The 16,471-nt window shown below is 46.3% G+C and overlaps 1 protein-coding gene across 1 annotated transcript; it reads right to left on the reverse strand.

Moving 5' to 3' along the window:
- Positions 1-7,980: 7,980 nt before the first annotated feature.
- Positions 7,981-10,337, reverse strand: LOC124649004 (L-lactate dehydrogenase A). The gene is made up of 2 exons (XM_047188689.1): positions 9,597-10,337; positions 7,981-8,490 (listed from the first exon to the last, which is right to left on the reverse strand). Exons 1-2 carry the CDS (start codon positions 10,212-10,214, stop codon positions 8,044-8,046), a joined length of 1,065 nt encoding a protein of 354 aa, XP_047044645.1. The 5' UTR covers positions 10,215-10,337; the 3' UTR covers positions 7,981-8,043.
- Positions 10,338-16,471: the final 6,134 nt, after the last annotated feature.

The raw sequence follows: 16,471 nt of genomic DNA on the forward strand, positions 1-16,471 counted from the left end.
GTCGTGCATGGCCGCGTGGCCGTCCGCGCCGGAGTTATTGCGTGCAACCACCCGCTGCCGCCGCTGTTTTAAGACGCCCTCCAGTTATCGCCGCTCATCATAATCCTTCTCGTCGCCGCCGCCTCCCCTTCCCGGATCCTCTCCTCGCCGCTCAAAAAATGTCGTCCTCCCGCAAGATCGCCGCGGCGAACGGCTCGGCCGCGGCAGCCTCACCGTGGCGGAGGCGTGGGCGCCGTACCACGCCCGGTATCCGGTCCCGCCGGACGTGCGGCTGCCAAGCGGCGGCGGCCGGAAGATGGCCGTGAACGGCATTGGCATCCCGCCGCCGCCGAAGCCAGACACGCAGCAATGGCGGGACGCCATCAAGGCCCGTCGGGCTCAACTCACCGCCGAGGAGCGGGCGGATCCGACATGGGCGGCCAAGGACAACGACGACTGGTGGACGACGTACTTCAAGGCCAAGTACGACGTCGAGCCGCACAGCACCGACGGGCTCATCGGCGGGCCCAACAGCCTGGAACGAGGGAAGGCCGCGCCCTGTTGCGGGGCGTTCGGGCGCACCCTCGAGAACGTCATCCGCGGCCTCCGCAACGGCGCTCCGCGGCTGGAGATGCCGTCGTCGCCGCCGCCTTCTCCTCAATGGCAGCCGAGGAGGACGACGTACTCGTCCTCCTCGCACTCTTCTTCCTCGGGGCCGGCGCGATCGACGCCGTCGTCGTCGTACCGGTCGGCGCCGTATACCGTTCCCAAACGGGAGGTCAAGGAGGAGCCGGCGACGCCCGTCAACACGAGGCGTGGCGGTAGCGGCAGCGGGCGGCAGCAAGGGAGGCGCGGCGGCGCCCTCCTCATCCCGAAGCCGGAGGTGAAGGAGGAGCCGGAGGAAGCGTCGCGAGCGGCGCTGCCGGCGGAGTACGAGCGGCAGCAGCGGCTCATCGCCGGCAGCGACGACCCCGAGGACTGCCCGGGGCTGCGGGCGGCGTTCTTGGCGTCCATGGACGACAAGGACGCCTGGAGGGCGACCTGGACGCGGCGATCGCCATGTCCATCCGCGACTCCGGCAAGCCGGCTGGTGGACCTCACCGACGACGGCGAGGCAGGACCAAGCGGCTTGGTGAAGGACGAGCCCGTGGACGAGCCCGTCGACGAGCGCGTCAAGCGGGAGGTCGTCACCGACGAGATGTACAACTTCCGGCAGTACTACGACGCCTCCGGCCGCCGCAAGTGGTTCTAGATTAGGTTTAGTTTTAAAGTTAGTCAAATTTCGTTCGAATCTATGTAAGTTTGGACGAATCTAATCGAATCTAGTCAAGTTTAAAATTTACGAAATTTTGTTTGGGGGACGCGACTGGGGAGCGACGTCCCCCAAACGCGGCACGAACGAAACACGTCCCCCAAACGCTCAATCCGACGCGGTTTGGGGGACGGTTTGGGGGACGCGACTGGAGATGCTCTTAGCGGCGATGTTGAAAATGGTCCTGAAACTCAGAAACTGTACCAAAGCAGTCCTAGAATTTGTCATCAATATCTACATACGGTCCGGGATACGGATAGAGTAATACAGGTGACATGGTGAACCGCGCCCACGAAAACTAAGACCGTTCTGTCAACATTTTTGCGTCAAATGAGTCAAATCTGCACGTAATCGTTCTGCTATAACTCCACCTGCTAACAGGTTGCAGCCACCAAAACCTGGTTATATTTTTATTAAAGGAACTGTTTAACTGCATGTAGATGGATCACGATGCATTTTGAAAGTTTGTTGAACCGATGACATGCTTGTACACATGCACGAGGGCATCTTTATTTTACGAAACACACAACAAACGCTGACAGCTACATATATAAATATATACTAGTTTATATATATAGTGCACACATGCATGAAGACAAACGAGCGAAGTGTACATATACTAGTATCAAGACGAATTATACTCCTTGGTTGTCTATTCTTTTTTAAAACAAATGTGGTATATACTTTATCGCAAAAAAGTTGGAACATTCTAACCCCCAAAATATGCTGCGTACTCCTTGGCAAAAATGTTCTATATACTCCATGGAAAAAAATTGGCATATACTCCGTTAAAAATGTGGTATGTGTATACTCCCTTGAAAAAATATGGTATGCACAAAGAGATTTCATTTATAGTCCATACAAAATAGTATACAAAAATATTTAGTGCATGTCCATAGCCAAATTGAGTTTCGATACTGGGAATGGTGTTTTATCCCATGGGAGCAGATACTCTCTTTATTTTCCAATGTACCTTAGACATATTTTGAAACGTCAAATTTTTTGAAAAAATATCGCACATACAGCTTCACGTGCTACGCGCTCGCAAAGTCGATTCGTGAAAAATTGACTTGTGTTGTGGGGTGTGTAAAAAAGTTAGGTGCTAAAAATAAGGCTTTTCATAAGATAAATTTGCTCCTTTTTTACTTAGATCATATAAAATATCATTTTTTCGTGAAAGTTGACGAATGTACATATATTATGGAGATGCATGCATAATCTTTTGTCAAAAAAATTCACAACTTCAAGATATATTTCTTTGGTAGAGGGAGCACATCCGATACTATTACTCTTATTAAAGTTGAAGATATATACGTACTCCATTCTGAATCTACATGCATGCACACGCGTATACATATTTGTTGCATACTTGTATGCATCGGATCAGCTTTTCTTCTCTAGCAGTTTTAGTTAACTACTGGGTACATCCAACTTTGTTTTTTAGATCTAGGTACATTCAACTAAAGGGCAGCCTGATTAGGGGTAGGATTGCTTAACTACGTGTAGGACAAAGGAGTGGCATCGCGCGCGGATATCATGGGCAACTTGAGCGCCTTGGTGGGTCTATTTACATTGCCACGTCACTTTGATACGTATTTAAGACCGTATCTGGATAGCGAGAACTAGTTTTGGGACTGTTTTGATGCATTTCCTAAGTTTCAGGATCAATTTAGACATCGCCGGTAACTTCTAGGACCACTAATGCATTTCACTCGAGTAGGTGAGGGCCATGGTGCTGCCCCCGGTCGGTTGTTCCTCTACCCCGCCGACCACCGGCGGCTGCTGGAGCCTGTCGTGGAGCAACCGATGGAGGAATAGTCACATACAGCTCCGATACACACGAAGAAAATTCATTTTTTTACAAAGAAAAATTCTCATTAGCGTTGTGCCACTATGAAAATTCCTTCACTTCTGTGGCATTTAGCGTTTGTAATTAACAAGAAAACGGGTTTTCTTATAGCAGCTAAGTGGCCTCATTAGCACGAGCACAAATGATCCAATAATCACATCGTTTCCTTTATTAGATTGATGCACTAGCCAAGTTTTCCAAAAGTCCGAACTGTTGGAAAGGGCTAGGCTATATATTTTAACACTCCCCCTCACGTCTAGGCTGGACAAACGGGAAGACACTAGACGTGGGATAAACGGGAGGCTGCAACTATTTTTAGATTAAATAGTGCGTAAGCCAGGGTTTGAACTTGAGACCTCCTGGCTCTGATACCATATTAGATTGATGCACTAGCCAAGTTTTCCAAAAGTCCGAACTGTTGGAAAGGGCTAGGCTATATATTTTAACATCCTTCACATCGTTTGTCAAGATGCCCAAGAAATGGAGACCGTGAAGTCAAGATGCCCAAGAAATGGAGATCAGTGACTTGGAACAGTGAACTGCAATGCTGCTTAGAGAGTGATGCAAGAGGACCCGTTTGTTCATCAGGTGGCTTAGCACCAATCCTGCTTAGAGAGTGATGCAAGATGACCCCAAATTAGACTCGGTTTGGACGCAAACTTTCTAAAAGAAACCCGCTCTATTTTTATTCCATAGGCACCAAATACCGTAGTTTAGGAATGCCACAGTGTTTCTCTTGTTACTGAATTGAGTAGTACTTGCAGTTACATGCTTCACACGTTTCAAGGGTAAACCCTAATCTCTCGCTAATTATAGTTTATTTTTATATTGTTAATGCGTGTATGCGGTTATGGCTAGTTAGATTTTGTAGGTACTATACTGTGTTTGATTTAGCGGTGCATTTTACACGATATTATGTCCTTGTACATAGTATTTGATGTGTGTAAATATTTCTTTCCCTTCGAAGGGGCAGCACTCTTACCCTTCGAAGAAGCTCTAGCGCTCTCGCCCTTGCTGCTCGGCATGAAGTCATCGTCGGAGTCAATGCTTGGCGGTGCAACACTCTTGCCCTTCGAAAAAGCTGCACTCTTGCCCTTCGAGGACACAACGCTCTTGCCCTTGCTTTTTGGCATGAAGATATCATCCTCGTCCTTGCTCTCATCCACCCACGTCCATGGATAATCCAAAAGCCGTTGCTTTTCTTCATCATCTTTCCATGTTTGTTTCTTCCACTTCTCATTCAACCTGATAAGCTCATACCTTATTTCCCGAGGGCTACGAGCATGCATCTTTTTGGATGGGATTCCGTACGACAAACCCTCTCATTCCTTACCAACCTTAGTGAGTAAAGCGTCGGTAATGATGAACTCCTCGAATGTGTCTACCTTACTCTCTCTCATAACTAACCGGACACTGTCTAGAAGAGGTTTGGTCATGAACTTGTTGAAAAGAGTGGGGGATTCATCTTCGATGCAACACAATGAGCTACAACAAAACAATGTGGGGTGAGCCGGCAGGAAGATAAGAGGTAGGAGCACTCGTGCATCAAACCATATCGATGCATGTTTTTATAGAGAAAATGGCGAGAGAATCTGGCGGGACACGTCGAGAAAATGGCGGGAGAATTAGGCGGGCCGTTGCGAGAAATGGCGGGAAAATGCGGCGGGAAAAGTGGCGACGAGAAATGGGGTCTAACATGCTTGGTTAGGTTAAACGAGGCCGTGTTGCATTGATCATGCAATATTTCGGCAATCTATAGGCCAATGGGACTTGTCCGCCACCTATATGTCAATAAGCCTTATCGACGAACTATTGGCTGATTAGTCGATTGATGTGACGGGCAGCGCGGCTGACATGGTTGCCAGAACTGCTCGGCCAACAGATAGCCGACAAGGGCCTATCGGCGAACAGGTGACCGAAGCCGTATTATTTTTGAAAACCACCTATTTACGTAATCGTTATGACTTAAATAAAAACATATTATTTAAAAATAATTAGCTGAATTTTTACCAACAGTTTTTTTCGACAAATGAATGTTTTGATTTAATTATTTTGGTAGTTTCTTGCCAAGGCGGAAACCAACGTTCTGGCTGATTTCCTTTAAAAAAAACGTCTGGATGACTGAGACTAGTCACAATGGGAAGTATCATACACTAGTATTATGCACATGATACTAGTTTATGATACTACCACCACAATGCATAATATCATAAGATAGTAGTATCATAGTATCATATTTAAAGTTTTGTAGAATCTTAATGCAAATTTGTGTACATGATGTGTTTGCTGTAGGAAATATGTGTCCTACAACTATATTCAATTTATTTGGAACTTCGTATATTTTGTTACCTCATTATGGAATTGAAACATGTGTTTATACATGGAATTGCTATGGTTATTAGCATGAAAATTATGTTTGCTGGAACTTGTACTTAAAGATTTTCTTAAGGAAGCTGGATGATTAATATTGGAATACAGTGTCTATGATACGCTGGAAATATAGCCCGGGCACAATATTAATTGGAAGGGACTAGGCTAATGATCAGATTACAGCCCTGATGTAGGCCTACATAATTAGTCGGAATTTGATTTAATTATGGCACGTACCTCACATATGTGCGTTTTGGGACAAATACAAATAGTATCCGATTAACAGATAAATTATACCGTGGTTGGTAATTTTATCTGGACACTGTTTGGAAAACGAGTTTAAAATAACTTGGAAGCTTATTTGTAATTGGAGTTGGACTCTGGAAATTACAATATAAGTAGGTCCCTACCCTCTAGCCTCAATTGCAATTGTGAACGGCACCACGGAAAAGTGCAGAGCAATAGAGGGTAGACCTAAATCTCGTCGGTTTCTTACATTTGCCATTAAGTTTTTTAGTTTTACGTGCTATGATACGGTATCATATTATGATACCACTTCCATCTCTCACCTCATTAATCGGTGCGCCACATCAGATTTTTGCCAACATGGTATGCATAATACTACTTATGATACTTCCATTGTAGCTAGTCTAATGACACATGAGATACGTCCACCCACCTTGCGTGTGCTTTGTAAGACTAGAGAATTCTTTCTTTCCGTCAGTAGAGACCTTTATTTTCCTACTGGCTGGATCGAGAGCCTCTTCTCCGAGAAAAAGAGAAACTCTCTCAAAAAAAAACACACACACACACAGAAACGGCTACTTCGAGAAGAACAAGAAAAGAACACAAACTAGCTTCCCAGCCGCCGGAACTGCTAGTTTGACACTTTGACATCATCACGTACACGTATGGAGCCAGGCTAGATGTACGTTGAATTGAATTTCGATCATGGAAGTATGGAACGAACGAAGCTTCCATAAAGGCTGGACTGACAGTTAACGACTTAACGGACAACGTGGCGTGCTGTTGCCTTCAATCGACGACTCTTCTTTGTTTTCTAGCAATTCGATCGGTCCATTACTCGCCTTCATCTCCCCACTACTGGCCGGCTAGCCTATTTTGCAAGAAACAGCTAGCTCCAGACCAAAACCATGCACCCGTTCCATTCCACCCCGGAGGCGCTGCATCAATCCGTGGTTTCCTTTCAGATGTGAACCTTCGAATCGATGTGGACGTACGTGCGTGCCACTCCGCCAAAATGTACCGGTTATGCGTTTCTAAATTAAGATGCACATGACACCCGGAGGTTCCAAAGCACGATTCGATTGATTAACTTGTTCGTAAAGCACAAAAGGAGTATGCAATCTACGGAAACTGTGTGCCGCCGATGAGCGTTTTCGGGTGGTAACGACGTGGTCATATATAAATGTTTCCATATACTAGTGCAAGTGGTTTTTAGGTATTTCTTTACAACCGGGTAATGAAAATCGTCGCCGGAAGTGTGGCGCCAACTTAGTTCTTACTGCTGATTGATGACATTGAGAAATTAACCTACCGAAGTTCCTGCAAACACATGCTCCCTCCGTACCAAAATAAGTGCCGCAACTATGAAGCAGCAACACTTATTTTGAAAAGGAGGTACTTATTGTATCGCTTTGGTAGTAGACCACGAAGAATGGCAATCTGACTGCGAATAATGGAGAAGTATCCATTGAACGAACGAACCGGCATATCCTTTTTTTTTCCTTTCAGATCGTCTAGTTGGGTTGGCGATTGGCGTCAAGAGGACTTTACAGTTGCTTCATCTTTCTGAGTTCCCACCCAGCGTTCCTTCTGGCAGGCTGGCCGGTCTGATCTGAGGCACGAAAAAGTTTGGATGGAAATTCCATCCATCTATCCATGGTTTTCTTGGGTCTGGTCAACCCGGTTTCCTTTAGATTAAGAGTTTTGAGTACAGATGTATGTGGACGTGCAATGCATGCTTGACAAGTACTCTAGTGATATATAAAGCTCTGAATTCCCAAAAAAAAAAAGTACCCCTACTAACAATTCAATAATTAAGGATTTCAAATGTGTGCTGCCTATGGGTGGTTCCTCAAGCAAACATTTTTCTATGTTAAGGTAAAATGTTTCTATGCATAGAACTCTATGCTGTAAGCTCTACTAGCATCTTCATCCCTTCGTTCCTAAATTAGAAATGATCCTAGTAGCAGTGATCCTGGTACTATATGGTTTATTGGCTGCTCTCCAGCAGTTTAAAATGGCTTCCAAGGAAGAACGAGTTTCAGTCTTTCAGGAGATATGAAATTCTTCCTTTCGACAGAGAACATAGGAGCATGGATGTTGTACACCATCCAAAATTAGCAATGATGAGACAAACAACATTTTATTTCACCAAATTAAGAGACGATACATTACTACTCCAGTTGAAAACAAAGTACTCCGAGAACACTCAGTGACTCAGACCATTCGTGTTGAAATGCTAGAAGATATATTACAACCGTAGATCAACTGGGGTTCCTCTGATGAGTCAGAGGCCGAGGAGCTGGCAGTTCTCCCAGAGCGTCTTGGCAGAGCGCCGGAGCTGTGCGGCCTCAGCCTCGGTGAGGTCCATCTCGGCGACGCCGAGGATGCCGGCACGGCCAAGGCGGGCGGGCAGGCTGAGGAACACATCATGACCGTCGGAGATGCCGTGGAAGCCAGAGGCGAGGACGGAGACCGGGTGCACACGGCGCTGGTCGCGGAGCAGGGACGCAGCGAGGCTGGCAACGGAGTAGCCAATGGCCCAGGAGGTGTAGCCCTTGAGGCCAATCACCTCGTAGGCGCCGCCCACCACGGCACGGCGGATGCCTTCAAGCGCCTCCTCGTCGAAGTTAAGGTGGCTGTCACGCAGGGACTTGAAAGCCGGCATACCACCTACACTGATGCTCGACCAGATCGCCACCGAGCTGTCACCATGTTCCCCCACCATGTAAGCCTGCAGCACATTAGCTTGCTTGGTTAGTCAATGATCCAAACCCATTATAGAAATCGTTCTTTTTTACAATCCATTTGACATAATGTTGATTTGAAGAGTTGATTAATAAGTATATATACATTATAAAAGGACCTCAATTTGAAAGGGAGGGCTCCATCACTATCAATGTGAATTATGTTGTATACCATACAGGTAATCTAGTACATAATATATTTCGATATGCAAGTGCACATAGGATGAATTAGTTGAAATATTAATCTTGCTGGTACCCTCATGGGCATCGCCACACTAAAACGAACTAGTCAATGCTTAAGTAAATTAGCTAGCATCATTTGGCAATCAAATCCAGGAAGCAGCAAATACTATAGTTAGGAATGTCCAAAACAGCAGTGAACTGGAATGCCACATGCCATTTGCGTTCCTCCTGTACCACATGGAATAGTATTTACTGACATACATCTGGAAGGAATACTAGAAAAATATGAACTACCGAGCGCATCGAACATTTCTTTATCTTCCTTGAAGTAACATCAAATTTTCAGTTGCTACCATCTCCAACTATAATCATGCAATGCTGTTGACTAAGTTATCTACGGGTCATTTTGGAATTAACTTCCATATTACTCTATTGATGTGTTAGCAAACGGGTGCCAAATCCCCAAACACTGTAAACATATGCTTATCTCAAGTCAACTCTCCTCTAGTCCTCATGTGTATTCAGTAAATTTTGTAAGTTCAGCATTACCCGATAATGAACCAACGTCGTATTTACTAAATCTTTTACTCACAATTCAAAAATTAGCAGCCACCTCATTTTTAATCATATGAACAAAGTAGGTATCAGTCCACCAATCAAACAAATTAACAACTCTGGATTTTCGGAAAAAACAATTAGTGAAGAACTTCTACACTGGACAGTGACACCCCCTGTCGGATGTGGAGACCAGTCAACGACAGGGACATGGTCCCAAGGCGCTACCAGCCATACGCCCATACTTACTCCACTCTCCACTACTCCGGCGAATCGGCGATCAAGAACGAATGGATCATGGCATTCACGGATTGGTAGATGGATTCAGGCATTCAGCGAGTTAGAAGTAGGATACCTGGACGTCCTGCGCGTTGACATCTAGGTGCTCGGCGATGAGGAACCTGAACCTGGAGGAATCGAGGTTGGTCCCGGACCCAATGACGCGGCTGGCCGGGAAGCCGGACAGCTTCCAGGCGACGTAGGTGAGCACGTCGACGGGGTTGGAGACGACGAGCAGCAGCGCCTCGGGGGAGTGCTCGGCGACGGGCGGCACGATCTTGCGGTAGAGCGCGACGTTCCGCTGCAGCAGGTTGAGCCTGGTCTCGCCGGGGATCTGCCTGGCCCCGGCCGTGATGACGACGAGGTCGGAGTTCCTGGTGACGGCGGCGTCGGTGTCGGACACGATGCGCACGCGCGGGAGGAAGGCGGCGGCGTGCTGCAGGTCGAGCGCCTCCCCGCGGAGCTTGTCGGGGAGCGCGTCGACGAGCGCGATCTCGTCCGCCAGGTTCTGGGTGAGGATGGTCTGCGCGATGGCCATGCCCACGTTGCCGGCGCCGATGACGGAGACCTTGGTGAGGCGGCGGTGCGCGGCGGTCGGGGTGGGCGGGGTGTCGTCGGCCACGGGGCGGAAGAAGCCCGACGAGGCCGTGCCGGCGTTGAAGCCCAGCTCCGACAGCGACGAGGCCTTGTGCATCTTGGATGCTGCTGCCGATGAGATTCGGAAAATGGGATGGGAATGGAGTGTGCCGGATTAGGATTTGATTCGCGATTTGATTTGGTGTACTGATGAACAATGGGGGATCAATTTATAAGCGAATCCCGGGACACGAAACCGCCTAGCGGTTACCGCTTGAGCACTCGTGGTTTGGGACTTTGTACCTTTTTGAACAAGGAAATAGAAAAGTCGTCCTATTGCTTGGGCAGCTGGGCTGTGTGTTGTACAAAGATGAATTAGAAAATCACCTACCGGAGTCAAGAAAACAATGGGGGGTGCATGGTTTCTTGGAGAAGGGAGGTCTTTGATCCATCCATGCGAGTAGGAGAACGATAATACGTGCTTCAGTACGTTGCTTGCTTCCTGCAATGCCGGCAAGTTTGAAATCCATCTCAAGTTTATTTGAAAGAAAAATATGATTCTACTGCGAGCTTTATAAACTTCAGAAAATAGTTACATCGTCTACTCAGCAAGAAACTGGGGAATCATCTTCCCAAAACTATATAAAAAGAGATTTTGCCATTTTTTTTAAAAAATAAAGATTTTATTTGAAGGGGATAATCAAAGGTACTTTCTCAGTTTTATAATTCTTGTCACGAGTTGGGACATATCTTCATACACAGATACATCTAAATCAGGAACAAGAATTATGGAACGCAAGGAGTAGTACATACTCTGGTGGCCCTGTCAACCACACAAGGCGACCGAAAGGTTTCAAGATCGCATTTCTTGCATCCACAACCGAATGAGCATCAATATCTAAATCCCTACCCTCATGCTAAAACTTGATAAGTTTTAAATTTCTTGAACCTTCATCAATTCCCAAGAAGAATGGAACTGTAATTGCAGGTTTAATAAGTGTCTTTTATAATCATTCTTCTATGTTAATATAATTCGCATGTTACCCTAAAACGATTAACAGGTATGAAAAGAGATAATTATATTTCTAGGGCATAAGAAAATTTAAAAAAATCATAGGAAATAGAATGCAAATGGTCCCATAGAAAAAAGGGATTTCTATTTTTGTGCCCTCGGGTCCTTAGTTGTGCTCAGTTTTCCCCGGCTCCTTAGTTTTTCCTCAGTTTTTCCCAAGACGTTGTCTGAAACCCGTAGAACTGCAGAAGCAGCTCGGACGGCAGGATTCCGTTAAGTTGACCGTTCCGTGCTGACGAGTGGGGTCGTGTCGTTTGTGGGGCCGCGTCGTGTGGGGCTGGTAGGAAGGAACCGCGTGGGACAGGACGAGACCATATTTGTGTGGCCGTAGCGTGTGTGGCCGTAGCGTGTGGGGCCGTAGCGTGTGGAGCCGTGTGGGTCCGGGACGTGGGCACGAGTGGTTTCTGTCTCTTTCGCCCATATTAGCAGTTTTCAATGTACATTTTTCCTCTCTCTCGCTCGATCTCATTCATATTTGATAGCCCAAATTGGTAGCAAATCTAGAGCAGCTTCTCCTTCTGTTTTTTAACGACATTCATTTCTTTATGCCTTCGTTTTTACCCAATCAGTTAGGAAATCTAGGGCACAAATGCAGAAAAAACATAGGATAAGCTGCATACAGCAGCCAACATAGCATAGATATATTCACGACAGATCCAACAGTAGTACTGATAGAATCCTACAACATAAGCTACATTTTACATGAATTTAAGCTGCTCTACAGATAGAGCAGTCACATACGAGAGAGTGCGGTAGGCATGTTCAACGCCTCCGAGTTGCGCTCGTGACTCGCTCGGAGGTTGCGCGAGTGAATCCCAAGTGCTTTGTGTTTGGCCATGAACGCATGCACGTTCACCGTCGTTCCAACTCTAGCGCCGCATCCGCCAATGGATTCAGCATGGTTCACCGGGCGGTTGAAGTCGGTGGCGCGGAGCTTCCTGTTGCAGAAGGGGCACTTGTAAATGCCTCGAGCAAAGGGGCCATCGTAATGGCCGGACTGCAGCCTCCCGAGGACGTGACGAGTCTTGGTGTGGAAGGACTCGTCGTCGCTGTCGACGTCGCTGCTCTGCACTGTCACGTAGCACCAAAGATCGTGCAAAAAACACGGAGTCAATTGCAACGATGATGGAACAGAGAGTGAACAAAGATCATGCATGATAATATGGGCTCGAAAAAAGAGGTAGCCTCGGTTACATTGGACACACTTATATCCAGGATTTGAGTCAGTAAACCAAAGATCATGCACAACAAATTTGTACACACCAATTGTTTACTGACCAAACCCTGAATCAATTTGTGCCCAAATATTCATCATCATCGACACAAAATCTTAAACAAAAGCAAATCACAAGCACTAATAACGCAAGATCTAACACAAAAGGATTGAACTAGGAACAGACGCACCCTAATAACGCTAGATCTAACACAAATGGATTGAACTAGGAACAGACGAACCCTAATAACGCTAGATCTAACACAAAAGGATTGAAATGGGATAAGAACAAGGGAGCAAAGGGTTACCTCCGGCTCGTCGTCGACGATGCTGGTGTCGTAGGGGTTCTCCGGCGCGACGTACGGCGCTGGTTCGTACGGGTCCCAAGCGACGGGGGCCTTGACGGTGGCGGCGGCCGATGCGCCGGCGGCTGATGCGCCGGCTGCTACGTTGGAAGCAGCGACAGGGGCCTGGACGGGGGCAGCGGCCGATGCACCGGCGGCTGATACGCCGACAATGGGCATCTCATTCTTCTCCATCGCCGGCGGTTTTCTTCGGGGTTTTTTCTTCGGTTGTGGAGAAGATGATGGGACAGGAGAGGCGGTTGCAGTGAGAACGTGCGTCGAGGGAGAGAAAAAGGGCTCTATAAAGACGAAGGTGGCGTGTACCGCAACACGCGTCCGCTATGCACGGCTGCAGCGTGCACCGCGACACGAGTCTAACCCTGGGACGTTTGGTGTACTCAGTTATAACCTCGGGCCTTATACAGAAATTTTATCTGTACTCACTTTTCCCCTCGAGTACTTAGACTGACAAGTGCAATATACTCAGTTTTACCCTCAAGTAGCTAGTCAACAGAGAGTCAACAAATGAGATTAACATATCTAATTGAGTCATTTCATGCGCAAAAAAATTCAAAAAAATAAAAACATAGTGGCACCTACTCATGGAGTCTTCCTACGCAACCTTAACAAACATATATAAATCAAGTTTTACCACAAATTGCCACTTCTCAGAATCACTAGTGTAGCTATGAAGATGCATGGTTTTCCACTCAAACCCCTTTGCAAAACATCTTCCCCAAAAACATAGTTTGTCTAAATGATGCCATAATTGTCACACTCATGTATATTTGAATTGCAAATAATTTGATGTAGCCCAATATGAATTATATTGTACAAAACACGCATTTTTCATTTTGTAATTCTTTTTGTTTGAATCTCTTAGTCTATTTACTATTTAGGTGCCCTTGGATTGTTAGTACTACTCAGTTTTGCCCTCAAGTTCTGTCACAAATGCTCTCAGAAGCCCAAACTTATCCTGATTGGTTGAGCCGTTGTCACACGGATCGACTCCACGAACCGTTGATCAACCGATCTAACGGGCAGTATACCTCTCCCCGTCTCTTCGTGGCCACCCCTCTCTCTCTCTTCGTGGCCACCCCTCTCTCTCTCCGTCGGTGGATGCATTATTGTCACCCCTCTAACAATTATCAACTATCTTTCGCTTTCCTTTTTCTTTTAGGGGATATAGTTTTGGCATATAGTTTTAGTAATTTGAAACGGCCCAAAAGTGGTATAATTTTGGTATAAACATGAGGCATACATATTTGCGGATTTCGGTGAATGCATTATTGTCACCCCTCTAACAATTATCAACTATCTTTCACTTTCCTTTTTCTTTTAGGGGATATAGTTTTGGCATATAGTTTCGGTAATTTGAAACGGCCCAAAAGTGGTATAATTTCGGTATAAACATGAGGCATACATATTTGCGGATTTCGGTGAATGCATTATTGTCACCCCTCTAACAATTATCAACTATCTTTCGCTTTCCTTTTTCTTTTAGGGGATATAGTTTTGGCATATAGTTTCGGTAATTTGAAACGGCCCAAAAGTGGTATAATTTTGGTATAAACATGAGGCATACATATTTGCGGATTTCGGTGAATGCATTATTGTCACCCCTCTAACAATTATCAACTATCTTTCGCTTTTCTTTTTCTTTTAGGGGATATAGTTTTGGCATATAGTTTTGGTAATTTGAAACGGCCCAAAAGTGGTATAATTTTGGTATAAACATGAGGCATACATATTTGCGGATTTCGGTGAATAGATTATTGGGAGCCCTAGATTATTTGTCACCCCTCTAACAATTATCAACTTTATTTAGCATTCCAATATAGTTGGTAATTTCGGTGAATGCACACACTAACTATGAAAACAACTACAAGTACATGTAACTGAATAATGAATTTGTAACAAGGTATCCCTTGTAACAACTTCTAGCGCCTGGTGAGCAATGATAAGAATCCGATCGCAATTATACAACAGAAAAAACAACCAGCCATCAGATTAGCTTGCTTCTTCAACTCGATCAGCTGCCTTAAATGCTTGTTCATTTTCTTCAGTTCTCCCTTCACTTCCACCAGTCCTGCATTGGGATCATTAGGCATAATCGGAACGGCTCCTCTCTCCATCGCATTCTCTACAGCAAGTCCCCCCCCTCCCAAATTGCGCTCCCCAATAGCGCCAATTGATTCCTGTAATTGAAGCCTCTGAATGTACACATCGATCCACTCAAAATGCCTGCATTTCTTCAGGATCTGAAAACAACAACGGGAACCCTAAATCCCAAATTCGAGGGAATAGCAAGAAAATCGAGAGAAAACAGAGAAATTGGAGCGAGATCTAACCTTATCCCCCTCTCTATATGGCAAGCTCTCGCATGCAAGGAACTCACGTCCACGGTTGCCGTTCTCGTCCGTCTTACGGATCGACCGCTTCGGAGGCTCTCGGCGTGGGCGATCAGGGCATCTTGTCAAAGGCACGGGTCCATACTGCGGCCATGAAGAACGGGAGGTCGAAGAGAAACTAGACATCACCCGCCTGCCGGAGAAGGGCTGCCGCTGGCGGAGAAGAAGAACAATGGGGCGCGGGGAAAGAAAGGGGAAGCAATGGCACGTGCACGGGCGCGGGGCTGGCTCGGGCTCCCATTTTGCAACGGTCACCTGGGTAAGCTGTGGGTTCGACGCACTAACGTGGACAAGTTGTGGGTCCCACGATGATCTGGATAAGTGAAGACGTGTCCACTGCGGGGCACCAACAGCGGCCCCACTTGCCAGCACCAACCAACGTCAACTAAATGGGATTCCTTCCGTCCGAGCTCCTTCTGCGGGTTTCAGACAAGGTCTTGGGGAAACTGAGGAAAAATTAAGGGGCTGGGGAAAACTGAGCACAACTAAGGAGCCAGGGGCACGAAAATAGAAATCCCTAGAAAAAATAATTAGGGCCCCTTTGGTTCATAGGATTTGTGTAGGATTTGAATTCTATAGGAAAATTTCCTACATCAGTTGTTTGATTCATAGAAACATATCCTATGAAAACTAATCCAATAGAAATTTTGTAGTGTAAACCCTATAGAAAACACACTCTATGTTCCCATAGGAATCCTTCGCTACAATCAAACACACTCCATCTTACCATAGGATTTAAGTATGCATGACATCTCAATCCTATGATTTTCCTACCATATGAATCAAAAAATCCCTATACCACTAGACGATTTTATGCTCGCTCCTCCTGCTCCTTTATGTGACACCTGTCCTAAATGCAGTGAGAAAAAAATATCCCACCTTATCTCCTTGTCTCTTTTTTCTGGGTTCTCCTCACTCTTATCGCTCATTTTCCCTTCCTCTTCCCCTTCTTCCTCACTGGACAGGGTGTAGATTTCTCTGGCACCTAGCTCCGCCATGGTTCCTATCACACCCACCTCCGTTGTGGTTCCTTCGGCACCCATGCTCCGCCGTTCCTCTCTAGCCTAACATGTCATCGCCTCGTTGCCATTTTGTTGTCGCCATCTCAAATCTTCCAAATCTCTCACGCGGGTGCTCGATGATGGCGACGACAAGGGGCAGTCGGTGCCGCTCCTAGTACTGCGGGTGACGGTGTTGCAGAGTTCAGGGCCCACCCACGCTGCAGAGGTGTAACGACCCAGAAAAACCCTAGGAATATATTTTCTCAATTTCTTATTTTTCCGCGTCGTTCTGGCGTCGTCATCATGCATACATCATATCCATGCTTTTGCAAAA

Source organism: Lolium rigidum, chromosome 4, assembly GCF_022539505.1.
Source record: "Lolium rigidum isolate FL_2022 chromosome 4, APGP_CSIRO_Lrig_0.1, whole genome shotgun sequence".
NCBI lineage: Eukaryota > Viridiplantae > Streptophyta > Magnoliopsida > Poales > Poaceae > Lolium > Lolium rigidum.